The following is a 14,899-nucleotide window of genomic DNA, read 5'->3' on the forward strand; positions in this document are numbered from 1 at the left end:
CCCCTGGGAGATTGGGTCTGCTCTGACTCTTGTCTGATTATGGTCTTTTATTCAGTTTAACTGGCCTCTGGTAACCAGCATGTCCAGCCTAATTACAGATCAGTATGTTGGTCTCAAAGGAGATACTGTATATACATATGCCTCTGCAACGTATGTTGCTGAAGTTTTTTTCCTGAAATGAAGGTTACATATTGTGTGACCTCGTCATTCATACCTTTGATCTTATACATTAAAAGCACAAGTAACTCTGCAAGAAATTATTTGGTCATACAAAATAACACAAATATGTTGTTTCTCTGCAGACTTCTCTGATGATTGCTGTTGTAGTTCCTAATGTAAAACGACATCATGCTGAATATAGAGTCAAGTATAGTTGTCTGAATACACTATTGGAAGTATATTGGGCAGAGTCCCAGCTTGGGTGATCTCAGGTCCCCTTTGGGTTGTTTTCTCAACAACAAGTGAAAAGATCCCTGCTTGAAATAGAGACTGGCCCAATGTAAACATTAATTTCCGCACACAGAATCTCAAGCCTGTTGCCGATTAAAGCTCCCCTCCAACAAGCGTGCAGTGGTATTGAGTTTCATTATGGATGCAGAAGGCAGGGATAGTGTGCTTTTTTAAAAGTCGTTCAGGTCAAATGTGTACCCGTTGCATATTTATATGTGTTACAGTGACCTAGTTCTGTTTCATGCGGTTTGTCACGGGTCAGCGAGAAAACATATAATATGATATAACACACATCGATTTCATAGTCTTGATCTGTGTCAACTTCCCAATGACTGAAATCCCATCAATCACACACTGCAGAGTTCCCTCCTTGCAGCTTCAAAACGTCCTGCTGCTGAACACAACTGGATGAAATGTAATCAAAATCGCCTTAGGATACTCGTTCATTCATCATTTACTTCTTGTGTGGATTAACTAATTGTGCAAACTAATCCAAGCAGGATTCAGCCTATAGTTGGTGTACAAAACAAAGGGATTACTGTGCAGTGAGAATTTACTCTTACGTGATGATTACTACATTTGAATTAAGGCATGTGTTGACAAATAATTTTAGGTAAAGGTATCAGGAAGAGGTGTAAAAGCTCCACAGGCCAAATTTAATACTTACAGTAAAACCACTTTGACTGTACTTTCATACCTGCCATCTCTGTGTTCTCCTCCATATACTGTTTAAACTCTGTATCTATAGCAACCATTGAAAACATGTTTAAAATGCAGTCAAAACTCATTCAAACAGTACCTCTGCGTCAGTGCAATATTGTTTTACCCATTGCTACAAGTTGAGAGGAACACCAACTAGAGATTTGCTCCTTGTAAATGTTTGTTAGCCCCAAGAAGCCATTATTACGTGCCCACACGTATGTCCTTGTTTGGACATGAACACTCTTGTAACCATTTCAAAAGCTCCTTAAATGCATCAATTGTTGGTGACTGTGAAGATATTTATATACATTTATAGTGGTGGGCCCACGACAGAATTTTGGGCGATATGTTTATATAAAAATACATTGGTGTAAAGCTGTTTTTTTCTTACACAAAACAACGAGTTGGTACAGTTTCCAGGTACAAAGAGAGGCAAAGTGATGTAAACCTGAGGACCTCTCTAATTCCCCCTCCTCATGAATCTGCCAGACAGCGAGAAAGCAAAACATAGTGAGACAGGCTGCAGCTATAAATAGAGAAATAGCTGGGTGTTGGAATGGGTCATGCCACTGAAGTGAATTTGCAGGGTGTTGTGTGGATTGTTTATTCATACTTTGCATTTGTAGTTTATTGGTGGGTCAGAGAACTAAATTAGCTCATCACAAAGGCATTATTTTGAGGCCACTTATGGACGGGTTTCATCAGCAAGTTATTGCCCTCTTCTGGACACTTTCTGCTACTGGTCATTTTGATATCACTAGCAAGACTAGGGTGTTCAAAGTGGCCAGTGGTTCACTGGACCAAATTACCACTGCGTGAAACAGCAGTAATGTAATGGTGGCAAGTAAACATTAAGACCAAGACTTAAAATCAGATGCGTGGGAGTACTTCAACTTTAAAAAGCCGGCTCTTTAGATAGATGTATGGCGGTTTGAAAGGTGTATTCTTTGAATGTACCGCCAACCCCTGCCCAGATCCAAAACAGACCACACTTGTCACTTGTGACCTGAAGTACGAGACACTTTGGACAAGCAATGGAACACCTGGTGACCCATTAGTGTGACCTTCACTTTTTTATTCCTGTAATCTCTCACACACACACCGAAACTCCTGCCTTTAAGTACACATGTTTTATATGAAATATTGTTTTCAAAAAACGTCTGATTCCTCTGGAGTATCAGCCAAACATGGGATGGATGGAAGCATTGCCTCAGGGCCCAGGTCTATCCATCCAGACTCAGTCGATGTATCCAGTCAGCAGCAAAGTTTTTGTAAAAGGTGGATTTGACCAGTAGGAGGCGCCAATCAGCTTCACATCACTTTTGCATTCCTTTGACTGACCCCAGATATTGTCTGCATCATCTGGACACATGTGCACGCACGCGCACGTGCCTTGCAAATGATGAATCACGCTGAAAATATGGGCGGGCCAGTTAGGACTGTACACATCTGTGTGCACGACCTCTTTGTCCCAAAAATCTGCCACACAAACATTGCAACAGCTGTGCAGCACAGGCTTTATGGCCAAATAAATCCCCATTTTACGGCACTTTGGAATTAAATAAACCCCAAATTATTTGATTGTAGACGCTAGAATGATTTAACTTACTTTGGACATTGGCTAAAACACTACACAAACATTTACGTGCAATCCTTTCCAGGCCTCACACACATGCGCGCACACACACACACACACACACACACACACACACACACACACACACACACACACACACACACACACACAAGGATAACAACGTGTGTTTGTGTTGCTTTGGGAGGGAACAGCGTCACTTCCAAGCACAGATCCTATTCTCCCCTGCTAAGTACCTTCCCATAAATTTTCCTGTGTGCCTGTGATGACTGTTTGTAGATTCACTGATCTGTAAAATATTTCAAAATACTATATCCTTGGCCCAACTTTACTGGGCTGGACTTCAACCTTTTAATTATTGTTCTTAATGAATTTCAATTTCCTTTGCAGGAAATGATGAGGTATACTGTACGACTGCAGCAGTGACTATGACCTGCTGACATTGACAACAGAAACAGAACTGTGCCACGTCATGCAGCATCATTAATGCAATGCAAACCAGATGCTTTAGCTTGTCTGAAGAGAACCTTAAAAACTACATATAAGCCCCAAATCCACGCAATTCTGCACACAGGGAGGTGAGATTCAAGACTCGAACCAGAATCATCTAGCTGTGAGACAGATGTCCAAACCGGTATTGCTGTCTTCTCAAGGTACAATCCACAATTACTGTATGTATGACATAGATTTAGTTCTTGGGGGGAGCAGTATAGGTCAGTTCATGAGCCCTTCAGCAGTTTGAATCGTACCTGGATGTTGGAGAGATGCAATTCTGCTTCCTGAGCACCGTTGAGGTGGCCTTCAGCAATGCACCAAACCCCCCGGACTCATCTCAGAGCGCGATTTTGTGTGAATGTGTGTGCCTTCACAGATGGCCCGCGTTTGCGATGGTTTACTGCGTTTCGCATGTACTTTCATAAATGAATTAAAAATATCATTTTGGTCTGTAAACACAAGAACTAGAGACAGCGTATATGTGCTCAACATTGTGTCGCACTTGTCTCAATGGCTTGGCGTGTGACCATCATTACGTTTGTTAATGTCTGCCTGGATGGACGACCAAACAAAACAAGCTGCTGTCGGACAAACCACTTCAGCACCCTAAACTGTCCTCCCTGCGTTATAGTTAAGTTGTAAGATATGACTGACACCAAAACGTGAATATCAGTGGCAGTGGCAAATGATTCTCACAGTGACACAAGCAATCGTCCCAATCAGAGAAGCTGGAGGTGTGGCCAACCTCATCCAGGCTTGTGTTGTTGTGATGTACATGGAAGGGTGAAGGAGAAGTTGTGCTTCACAAACATACACCTGGATTGGATTAGCTCAAATTTGCAGGGAGTCTGTGTGTTAATGGGGATTTAATCGGCTCTGAAATGACTTATCACAGTCACAGCAAGTGTGCTCGTGCAGACGTCTTCATTCCTTCTGACTTTATAGACTTATTAAATCTTTCCATGTTTTTTCCTGCTGACTGTTGGCTGCCATTCAGAGGCAGTCAGAGCCATGGGTTTAGTTGTAGTGGTTGTTAGTTGTGTATCAGCCTCCGTGTTGGGAGTGGCGGCATTAAAACGCCTTATTGTTTTCCAGAAATTTAATTACTATTTCAGATGTTAATTAATCAATTATTAGCAATGTGATAAATGTTTTCCATGGGATACAGAATTCCTGGCTGCACCCCTGCTACTAAACCTTACTTTACTTACTTTTTGAAGACAACTGCTTTGCACATTGACATTTTCTTCTATGTTTGCGAGACATAAATCCCTTTCTGAGCAGCACGGCTCAGTTGCATGGTGTTGATGCTAATCGTCTAAGTTGTATAAAAAAAAAACCCTCTCAACTCTGCAGCCTCCTCTGGCTGCGAAGGTCGGTCTGTTGCCTCGGCAACAACTCAGTGATGTAAACAGTGGCTGTAGGAGTGAGAACAAATAATGCGTTCCTCTTCTAACGTAATGGAGGGACAGTTTACATGATGAAAAGGCTCTGGCGCAGTTTGTGCAAATTGTCAGCAATGGGGGAATCAGACACTTAACAGGTGACTATGACCAATCCATATAAATAGCAAAGAGACCTACGGGCACAAAACATCCTCTTGAGGTGAGCACAAAGTGACATTTTTACAGTACAAAGTTGCGTAAAGGAGCAATTATGGAGGGTTGAAACTGGAGGGGAGCACTTACTGTACACGTCTCAGCAGAAAAAGCACACATTTATGTGCACAAATTGGTAACCAGTAGCTCTTGTACATATTATTGTAGCCCATAGACCAGAGGTAGGGAACCTATGGCTCGGGAGCCAGGTAGGGCTCTTTTGATGACTGTATCTGGCTCTCAAGTATTTACCACAATAAAAATGTATGTTTGCTAACATTTAAAAGTAAACATCACAGAAATCACTGTTAAAAATATTAAAAATCAACAACTTTCTTATGAATTTTAATCCGTCCATCTATTTTCTACTGCAATACGGCCGACCATATCTATCTTTCCTGATGATATTTTCCAGGTCAAACACCAAAACTCGATTATTACTGGGTAATGCGGTAGTGTACCTCGGTCATTAAGATGTAAATGTGAACTTTCCTCCTTTAGTCAAATAATCACCTAGCTAAAGCTGCAGAACCAAGCCTTCTGGCAAAGATGGCCAAAAGAATGAAATTGTCAGGCTAGGGCGCGTGCGCGGCGGTTTGATCCCCAGATGCAGGACACAGCAGTCTCAGGTAAGGTCTTTAAAGTCTTTAATTGTCCAGTGAGTGAGGTACGAGTAACGAAAAACGACGGAGCACAAAAGAGGGGGCTCCGTGACCAAGTGCCGGCAGGCACAACACAAATTACCTCAAAAGACAATACGCAGTCCTATAGGCATGCGGGCTACCGGACGGGTAGGAGGGTGCGTGGCAGAGGCGTAAGCAGTGCTGACTTGGTACAGGAGCACGGCAACAGCTCAGAGCTGGTCTGTCACGTCCACAAAGGAATAATCCAGCACCCTCCTGCCGCAGCTCAGTGCCTAATGAGGGAGACCGGAAATTGGGATGAATTGGCAGCAGCTGCGCCCGTCTGGTAGCTCCGCCCAACTCAGGGGAGGTCCGCGTCTGCAAAAGCATAAGGAGAGCAGTAAGGGTTCAAATAACACGAAGCCCAGACGTACCCCCAAACAGCAACACAAGGTAGAAGCACATGTCACAGCGCAGCGTGACAGAAATATACTGAGTACGGTGCAAAACCATGCAGCAGCAGAAGTTGCATTAATGGCAGCAAGTATTTGATTTATTATTGGACACTGCGCTGCTCACAAAAGTGTGCTGGCCACACCCCCTTGGCGTGGGGTAGTGTGCCTGGTCTACGTAATTAGAGCCCATTATATCTAAAACTGTTGGTCTTACATAAAAATGCACACATTTTATTGCATTCAATGTTTAAAAAAATGTATATGGCTCTCACAGATACACATTTTAAAATATCTGGTCTTCATGGCTCTTGTAGCCAAAAAGGTTCCCGACCCCTGCTATAGACTTTGCAAAGTAGGTCATGTTTCAAAAAAATAAAGATAAAATATATGTGTATTTAAATTAATTCTGTCTACACTCATGCAAGTATAGACCGGACTTTATCTCCCCAAACATTTGAGCATGAGAAGAAATGGATGGGAGCTGACTATTTTCTGGAGGCGTCATGTAAGCCTCACGGGTCAGAACAGGACACTTTTCCTGGTTTAAAATGACCCAACAGAAGACATAACTGGTGCGAGTGGAGCCTTAATGTAATGTAATGTGTGTGTGTTGGATGATATGAGGTAGTGGGAGTGTCACTGAACTGAGGAGTCGAGCTTGGATTCCAGCTGCATTCCAGTGAGAGAAAGATTGAGAGGGATCTGTCAACCCCCAACATTTCTTTCTTTACTCTTATAGTTAACATGAACAAAAACGAGCAATTAATACATCCAGATGTATTCAGAGAATTAAATTATTAATATAATTAGAATCAAATAATTAAACCCCTTTTATTAAATTTCCACCCAATTACTACAAATGAGGCAAGCAGAATTGAAGATGAAAACACCTCAGCAATAGACAGTATTGATTAGATCTTGTTAGTGCTTCAGTAGGCCTGGCATAATGCAGCTGCACGTGTTGGCTATCCCCCACTCACATTATCTACAGAGAGCATGGGCAGAGCATTCCTAGAAGGTCACTGTGTTTACAGTGGAGACTAAATATTTGAGTCGACAAAAACTCTGGATGTACTGGATACATGCACGTCCGTTTGCAGCGTAAAGCTATGCAAACACACGTAGTTAAACTGCACATAGACGTAAGAAAGAACAACACTCGCATTACATCATTTGGTGGGCATCTTATTTAGTTGTCCCCTGAGAGCCTTCTGCTGCAGCTCGCTGACTCATTTTGCACAATTTGTGTCCAACTATTCTTTTTTTCATTTATTGGAATAGTTTGGGTAAGGCCCTTTACTGTTCCAGCATGTTTAAGTTCCATAAAGGAACACTCGGATGAATTTGATGTGGACGAACTTCAGAGGTCTGACCTTAGCCCCATTAAACACTTTTGAGATGAGCTACAACATAGATTGTGAAGCTGTTGAGTAAGTGTTATTGCTGCAGAAGTGAGAATAATACACCAATACTATTTCATCCATCCATTTTCTATTGTTTATCCTGTTCACAGTCGTGAGGAGCGAAGTCACACTCACATTCACAACAAGCCAGATTAATAGAGCAACCCCAACTAGGGCTGCAACAAACAACATCAGCGGATATTTAAATTTTAAAATCAAGTAAAGATGAATCCATCTTTCTTTCCATTCATTTTCTTTCGCTTATTCAGGGGTTTCGGGTTGCGGGGGCAGCAGTCTCAGTAGCGAAGCCCAGACTTCCTGGTCCCCAGCCACCTCTTCCAGTTCCACCAGTAGGACACCAAGGTGTTCCCAAGCCAGGTCTGAGACAATCTCTGAAACACCTCACTCTCGATCTGAAGGAGCAATGGCTCTATTCTGAGCTTCTCCCAGACGACTGAGCTCCTCACCCTATCTCTTAGGGTGAGTCCAGCCACTCTACGGAGTAAACTAATTTCAGCCGCTTATATCCACGCTTGTATGCTTGTTCTTTTGGTCACAACCCAAAGCTTTGGACAATAGGTGAGGGTGGGAACATAGATTGACCGGCTCAACTCTCTTTTTACTATGATGGTCCGGTACAGCAACTGCATTACTGCAGATGCTGCGCCAATCCGCCTGCCGACCTCATGCTCCAACCTTCCCTCTCTTCTGAACAAGACCCCAAGATACTTGAATTCCTCCACTTGGTGCATTCCCAACCACGAGGTTGCAATCCACCCTTTTTTCAACTGAGAACTATGGCCTCGGATTTGGAGGTGCTCAGTCTCGAAGTGGACTCCTTCAACATCTTGGCTGCATCTCAGTTCTGTCCATGAAATCAAATTTTCAATTTTTTTAAACAAAATAGCTGCAGCTCGAACCTCAAATCTTGTTGACAAGCTTGTTGACAGCTCCGCAATTCAATTTGCGGCATTGTTTTTTTTTTGGTGCTTTTAGAAATGACAGGAAAAAGAAAAAAGCCGGCCAATCATACCTCTGCGTTGACTAACTGTTGACTTGAGGATAGAAGGTTTTGGAAGGACAAGGTCAAGCTCCATCGAATGGTTTGGAGAGGGAGGAGCTTGCCAGGGGTGCAGTGACACTGTAGTATAATGAAGCCATTAGTGTTTCACAGTATCCTTATTATGCAATGCTCCTTCATGGAACCAACACTAAGAAGAACAACTTTCATCCAGACGGTAAGTGCAGTCCAGTGGAAGTGTCTTGTATATACAGCATTCCTTTCTACATCCTGCCCCTCTTGCTCTCGTTGGCTATGGTATAGAAAATTAGGACAGGCATTCAGATTGAATCCAGACCATACTAGTGTGTGTGTGTGTGTGTGTATCCTATGAGCTCATTTTTGCAATTATACATATATACAGTACTGCCCTTTTTAGATTGTTTTCAGGAGTGCTATAATGACTGTACGCTATGGTGTCATTAGAAGGGCGCAGACCTCTGCCAAGGCAGAACTGTTAAAGGGAAAAAAGGCAAATTTAATGATTGTTATGATTGTAATGATGACAAACTCTTACAAGATGCAGAATAAGTATTTAAAAATGATGTCCATCTATCCATCTAATCCGTCCACTTTCCCAGAGATGGGTCATGGGGGAAGGAGATTAAGCATAGAAAGCTAGACTTTCCTCTCCCTGGCTATATCACCTAGCTTTTCTCGGGGGATTTTGAGGTGTTCCCAAGCCAGTTGACAGACATAGTCTCGCCAACGTGTCTTGGGTCTTCCTCAAGGCCTGCTGCCGGCTGGACGTGCCCTGAAGATCTTCCCATGAAGACATTCAGGAGGCATCTTGACAGGAAGCCAAGCCACTTCCATTTTGCTCCTGCCAATGTCGAAGAGCAGCAGTTGAACGCTAGAATTTCTCCCGGATAACACAGGTTTTTACCCTATCACTAAGAGAAATAGAAATTTGATGCTGAAGTACACTTCAGTCACATCTTGATCGCTTTATTTCCAATCCACTGTGGTGTCATGGAAAGTGAAAATCATAGAAACTCTGTCTCTGTCCAAATACATCTGGACATACTTTACAATTATGCACTGTATATACAATAAGTACTGTACACATTTCAGCTCATTTCCAGAGGGAAATTGTGGTCTGATGCCACTGACAATAAATTTGTTTGTTCACAAATTGTGTTTACACCCTAAGCAAAAAAGGGAACCCGCATATTTTCTCTTGCACACACACACACGTGCACTACACACACACACATTCCGCAGTTCTGAGGTCATCCCCAGCAGCTGCTTTGTTCTGTGTCTGCTGTATATGCGTTTATGTGCACCCCCTTTATATTCCCTACGATGTCCACACGCCCTCTTGCACACACGAAAAAGCAATTGAGGAGGTGAATTGTGAATAGATCTACAATCCAATTTATTGATTTTTTTGTATCAGGTGTAGCATTTTTTCACACGCTTTTGTATTAGAAGAGTGTGGGAAAGAATACAATTCATTTTTTCAGCTGTTCCATCTCAAGAGGGATCCTCCCAAGTGCGGTTATGAGGTTTGTTCTATGACCCTCCACACCCTGCGTCCTCTGTGTGAGGGAGGTTTGCTTGCGCTGCTTGACGCAACACAAGCGAATGCCTCCATAGTACTTGAAACATCTATTCAGGCTGTTTACTAAACACATCGAAGGCCTTTTCCCTGTTGCCCAGTGGAGCATCTTTCAGGACTTCAAACGGCATACTTTCCACTCCACTTGTGGTGTCACACCATACAGGTTGGCATCAAGTTACATAATGTTTTACATATTCATTTCGACCTTAGTCTTTCAGTCTTGGCAAAGTATTTGGCTAAAAGTTTTTCTTGCATCACATGGGGGCTGCATGTCCATACGACACCATGCCTCCCCTCCATCACACCATTTTTGGACAGCATGAGCACCTCCCATTGAAGCATAAAACAACAATCTTCTGCCTTGCAAATGAACTTCAGTGAAAATTTCCTCTCCATCATCCTCAAGAATGCCTGATTTAATTTTGTCTAGACCTATTTATTAAAGTCATGTTTTCTTAAGGCTAGACTTCGTAATTCCCACTCTTTGACTGACGTCGGAGCGTTATGGTACTGCAATAATAACCTCAAGTTACGCAGTAGTATAATCAAAAATGGTTAAACAAAAAAAGGAACATATGGAGCTGCCAAAATAATGCACCATACAAATATTACATGGCCAGAAGGAGGGGGAACACATGCGTCAGGGGAACATTCACTATCAGTTTGTATGAGATGCACAGTGACTGGTTTACAATTCCACTCAGGATTTTATCTCATCTAAAGATATCAGTGCAAAGAAAGTGTTCCGCTCCAAAGATCTTGGAATTCTTCAAATGTTTGAAGCACTATCTGATAAGGAGGTATTCGGCATGATGCTTGACGAGGTACTTCTCCGTGTAGCCCCTCTCCTTGTACACAATATCTAAGAAGCAATGTCTCAATTGCTCTGCATGTTTCTGTTTTTACAAGCTATAACCGCCAGCAAAGACTTTGACATATTGCCCAACATCGGTTCCACATTAAGAATTGCATAAACCCAAGCAATGCACTCCCCCTTGTCTAAAGCCCTCCAGTTGTGTGCTGCACTTGTGGCCCTTTTTAAGAGCACATTTGAAAGTGATATGTGCTTAAATTCATTCATGCATTTCTTTATTTTTTCCTGCTTATGTTGTAGATCACATGTGAACTGGGGTTTATCGTACACCCTGGACTGGTCAATCAGAGGGCACTGACAGACATACAACCATTTACACTCATATTTACACTGGAAAGCCCTTTTTATGTCGCCTACCCGTCTATTTCGGATAGGTCACTACTACCAGTCATAAGTACAAAAGCTTGTAGGATTCAGTTTTCTATGAAAATGATTGCCAAACTGGACTATCTTGGATATTGTACTGCCAAACATTGTACTTCACAAACCCACGTAACACTCCGGACAATCAAGTGCACAAACAAAGAATCCCACGCGTTGGTGACTCATTGTTGTTGTGTTATTAATATACTGTGTTAGTCCATCTGTGTTCGCAACATGTCATCATTACAAAACGTACCTGGAAGCCTGCTCTCAGCTCCCACCCAGAAGTCATTCTCCGCCACTCTAAACTGTGCATAGTTCTGAATGTGAGTGTGTATGGTGATTTGTCAATATGTTTCCTGTCACTTGACTAGTGACCACTCCATGATGCATCCGCCTCTGGCCTTAAGTCAGCTGCCATAGCTCCTACTCACCCCTGACCCTAAAGAGGACATGTTGCATAGAAAATACATAGATGGAATTATAGAAACTAATGATTGACTTGAATTGTTGACGGTTGTTATCTATGGATTTTCAAAACATTTGAACAGCTCCTGCAAACTTCCGCCCCTTTTTGTCTGCCACATTGCTATATTAACTCCTGTCTGATGCTAAGAAAAGCATGAAACATACACGGAAATATAGTTATACCTACCCAATAAAAGCATGAAGCGTATGTGATTAAATGAGCTGTATAAAACTATTGTCTTCATTAGGTGTGTATGCTTAATATTGATTGTGACGTAATTCCATTTTTGGTGGTATGGCAAATGGGTAGAACTGCACTGAATCATAAGAATAATTATTTCAGTTCAGGCATACGCAGCAGTGGAGAGAATAGCCTGTGTTTTTTTTATTGAATTGATCATATTTGAGCGGTATAACGTTTGCAGATGAGTGTTAAAGTGACGAAAATTGCAGCGGCGTTTGAGTACTTTTAATTTGAAAACGTGAAGCGGAAGTTGCTTGTGTAGTCACCGTGGGATTCACTGCTCTATGCCTGCCTCTCCACGCTTGGTTCAGCATCTTGTCCTCATCCGGACCCACCGAGCGCGCAGTATGGATCCGTTACGCACGACGCACGATGGTGTTGTGGACAGCTTTCTGACACAACCATCTGACGGGTAGAGAAACATCAACACGAACCTCGGCGGCGCTTTACAGTGAGAGAGAGAGGTCTTTTTAGATCCTGTCTGCAACACGGACACTTTTTGGACTTAATACTGTTAAACGGGATCTCGTCTGTTTCAGTCACATTTTGGAGTGTTTATTTGTGGATATTTGTCCATGGCCATGGGAGACGCCGTGTTCCTCGATAGGCAAAATTCCTACCTCGTAAGTCTTTCTATCAATTTTATCAAACTATGTAGTTTTGCGGGCTCATGCAGTGTGTTGGCTGCATCTGGACTGCCTTTCGCTCTGTTGTGGCCGAGCATCATGCATTTTCCTAACTAAATAATAATACACGTGTATTGGATTGTGATTTGCTGTTATAACCCCAAAACAGCAGGAGGACACTGCACACAGTCTTTGTGGTGGAATGTTTCACGTGTCATGTGGTGTGTACAACACTTACACAAGACCACGCATCATTTCCTGGTTTCAGTGCAGCCAAGAGCTGCAAGTAGCGGTGTTTGAAAAGATGAGGGCAAAACAACCAATATGGGTCAAGGCCAATGAGATCATTTGAAAGTTGCAGAGGGGAGTGCAAAAGATTAAATGTAGTATTCTGCACTGGTCACTGGTAGGCATGGGGCATTCAGGGGTTTCAAGGTACAGTGGTGTGAAAGAGTGTTTGCCCTCTTACTGGTTTCTCAGTTTTTGTTTTTGTCACACTTAAACGTTTCACATCATGAAACAAATTTAAATATTACTCAACGACAACACAATTGAACATTGTTTTTAAATGAAACTTTAAAAAATTATTAAGGGAATAAAAATAAAATGTAATCTACATGGCTCTGTGTGAAAAATGATTGCCTCCTTGTGAAAACATAACTGAGATTAATTGGGATCTATCAGTCTGGAAAAGCTTATAAAGCCATTTCTAAAGCTTTGGGACTCCAGCAAACCACAGTGAGAGCCATTATCTACAAATGGCGAAAACATGGAACAGTCATGAACCTTCCCAGGAATATGCTTGAACTACCATTACTTCTGGTGTTATTGTAACGCCACCTTTCAGAAAAAGAACATCATACCCCCAGTAAAATATGGTGGTAGTAGTGTGATGATGTGGGGCTGCTTTGCTGCTTCGGGACCTGGAAGACTAAAAAATGGAACCATGAATTCTATGCTTTAACCACGGAAATGTTCAATTTATAAATAAGGATTCCTACTTCGTAGAAATTCACTCATCACGGTCGGGTCTGGTACCAATTAATTAAGATGACCGAGGGATTACTGGATTTTTAAAAATTAAATCTAATCTAATCTTGTATTTAGTGACCTTCACAGATGGATGATTTTATTGCCCGCAAGAGATCTTATAAATCAAATGCCATTGGTTGGCCACTAAGGCCCTTGTAAAGCTCAATTAATTGCTTATTTTGAAAACACTGCTTGCGTCTTTTGACTTGCTAGAACCAGTGTTGGGCATGTTACTTTAAACAAGTCATTAGTTATAGTTATTAGTTACTTCTCAAAAAAAGTAACTGAGTTACTCCACTATACAAAAGTAACTAGTTACCAGTAAAAGTAGCTATTGGCCCCCCCAAAAGGCGGGTACCATTACAGAGGTTTGCATTTTTTGCCGTCGACAGGTGTTTCTGTGGGTTTGAGTTGCTCACACAAGACGTGGACAGTGGAAGTTTTTTTCTCTCGCTATGCTGTATCGCACTTTGGACGTGCTCTAAACACCTGCCCACCCAAGTTCTCTGATTGGCCGAAGACTCAATTTTACTAAAACCTGAGCCAATCCTCATTGCTTATGTGGTTATCTCACCCCCTCCCTTGTCACTCTGCAACACTCTCACACTCTCACTGCACTGCAGATTAGTTATGAAGTCGGTGATATATTTTTAGGCAGCTTCAGTAACGTGCAGTAATGGGGTGTCAAAAATGGTAACGGCATTATGCTGACAGTAAAAGTAATTAGTTAGATTACCCGTTACTGAAAAAAGTAACGGCGTTACTAACGGTGTTACTTTTAAACACCGTTATTCCCATCACTGGCTTGAACAGAGTTAATTTGGCGTTGTGAAATAAAATAAAACATGGCGTAATCTGAACTTTTGGGGCAGAATTCTGAGGTTTCATATGATTGGTTCAGACAATGTTCACAAGCAAAGACAGTGTGCGACATTGTGCAACTGTCAGCCAGCGACTTTTTGCTGTCTCATAAATAAGTCTGTGAACTCATCTGAACGAGGTGCAAGAATGTAATTGAAAGCAGCAGGTCAGGAAAAGGGGGATTTTGTGTTAATGTGGTGTTCTGCGCCCTTCGTAGTACGACAGTAAATAAACTCCTACAGGGGCGGATAAATATTTAGGATTCTAGGTTACCGGAGCGGAGTAGCCACGGGTGGTTGGGAGTCAAAGAGTGAGCGTGGGATGCACAGCACCACATCACGGTTGCCAGTGTGTAACTGGTAATACACACTTGCTAGTGTGATGTATGTTAATATGATTCCTTTGGGGACATTTCAATTCGGATTACTTAAGTTTACCACTATGGTTGTGCTTATATTTAGGGTGTGCCTGTGAATATTCTGATTCA

General features: G+C 42.2%; 1 protein-coding gene across 7 annotated transcripts in view; it reads left to right on the forward strand.

Annotated features, from left to right (window-relative positions):
- The window catches only part of LOC131103955 (rho GTPase-activating protein 6), a 41,724-nt gene that overhangs the window by 5,148 nt on the left and 21,677 nt on the right, over window positions 1–14,899 (forward strand). The window contains exons 1-2 of one of the 7 annotated variants that reach the window (XM_058050540.1): window positions 12,287–12,344; window positions 12,433–12,516. The exons of 5 other annotated variants lie outside the window; for them this stretch is intronic. In XM_058050540.1, coding sequence (XP_057906523.1) covers window positions 12,469–12,516 — 48 coding nt within the window. In that variant the 5' untranslated portion in view covers window positions 12,287–12,344; window positions 12,433–12,468. Of the gene's footprint in view, window positions 1–12,195; window positions 12,517–14,899 lie in introns of those variants that run through there. One more of the 7 variants, XM_058050538.1, reaches the window with a different exon arrangement.

The sequence above is a fragment of the Doryrhamphus excisus genome, chromosome 16 (assembly GCF_030265055.1).
Source record: "Doryrhamphus excisus isolate RoL2022-K1 chromosome 16, RoL_Dexc_1.0, whole genome shotgun sequence".
NCBI lineage: Eukaryota > Metazoa > Chordata > Actinopteri > Syngnathiformes > Syngnathidae > Doryrhamphus > Doryrhamphus excisus.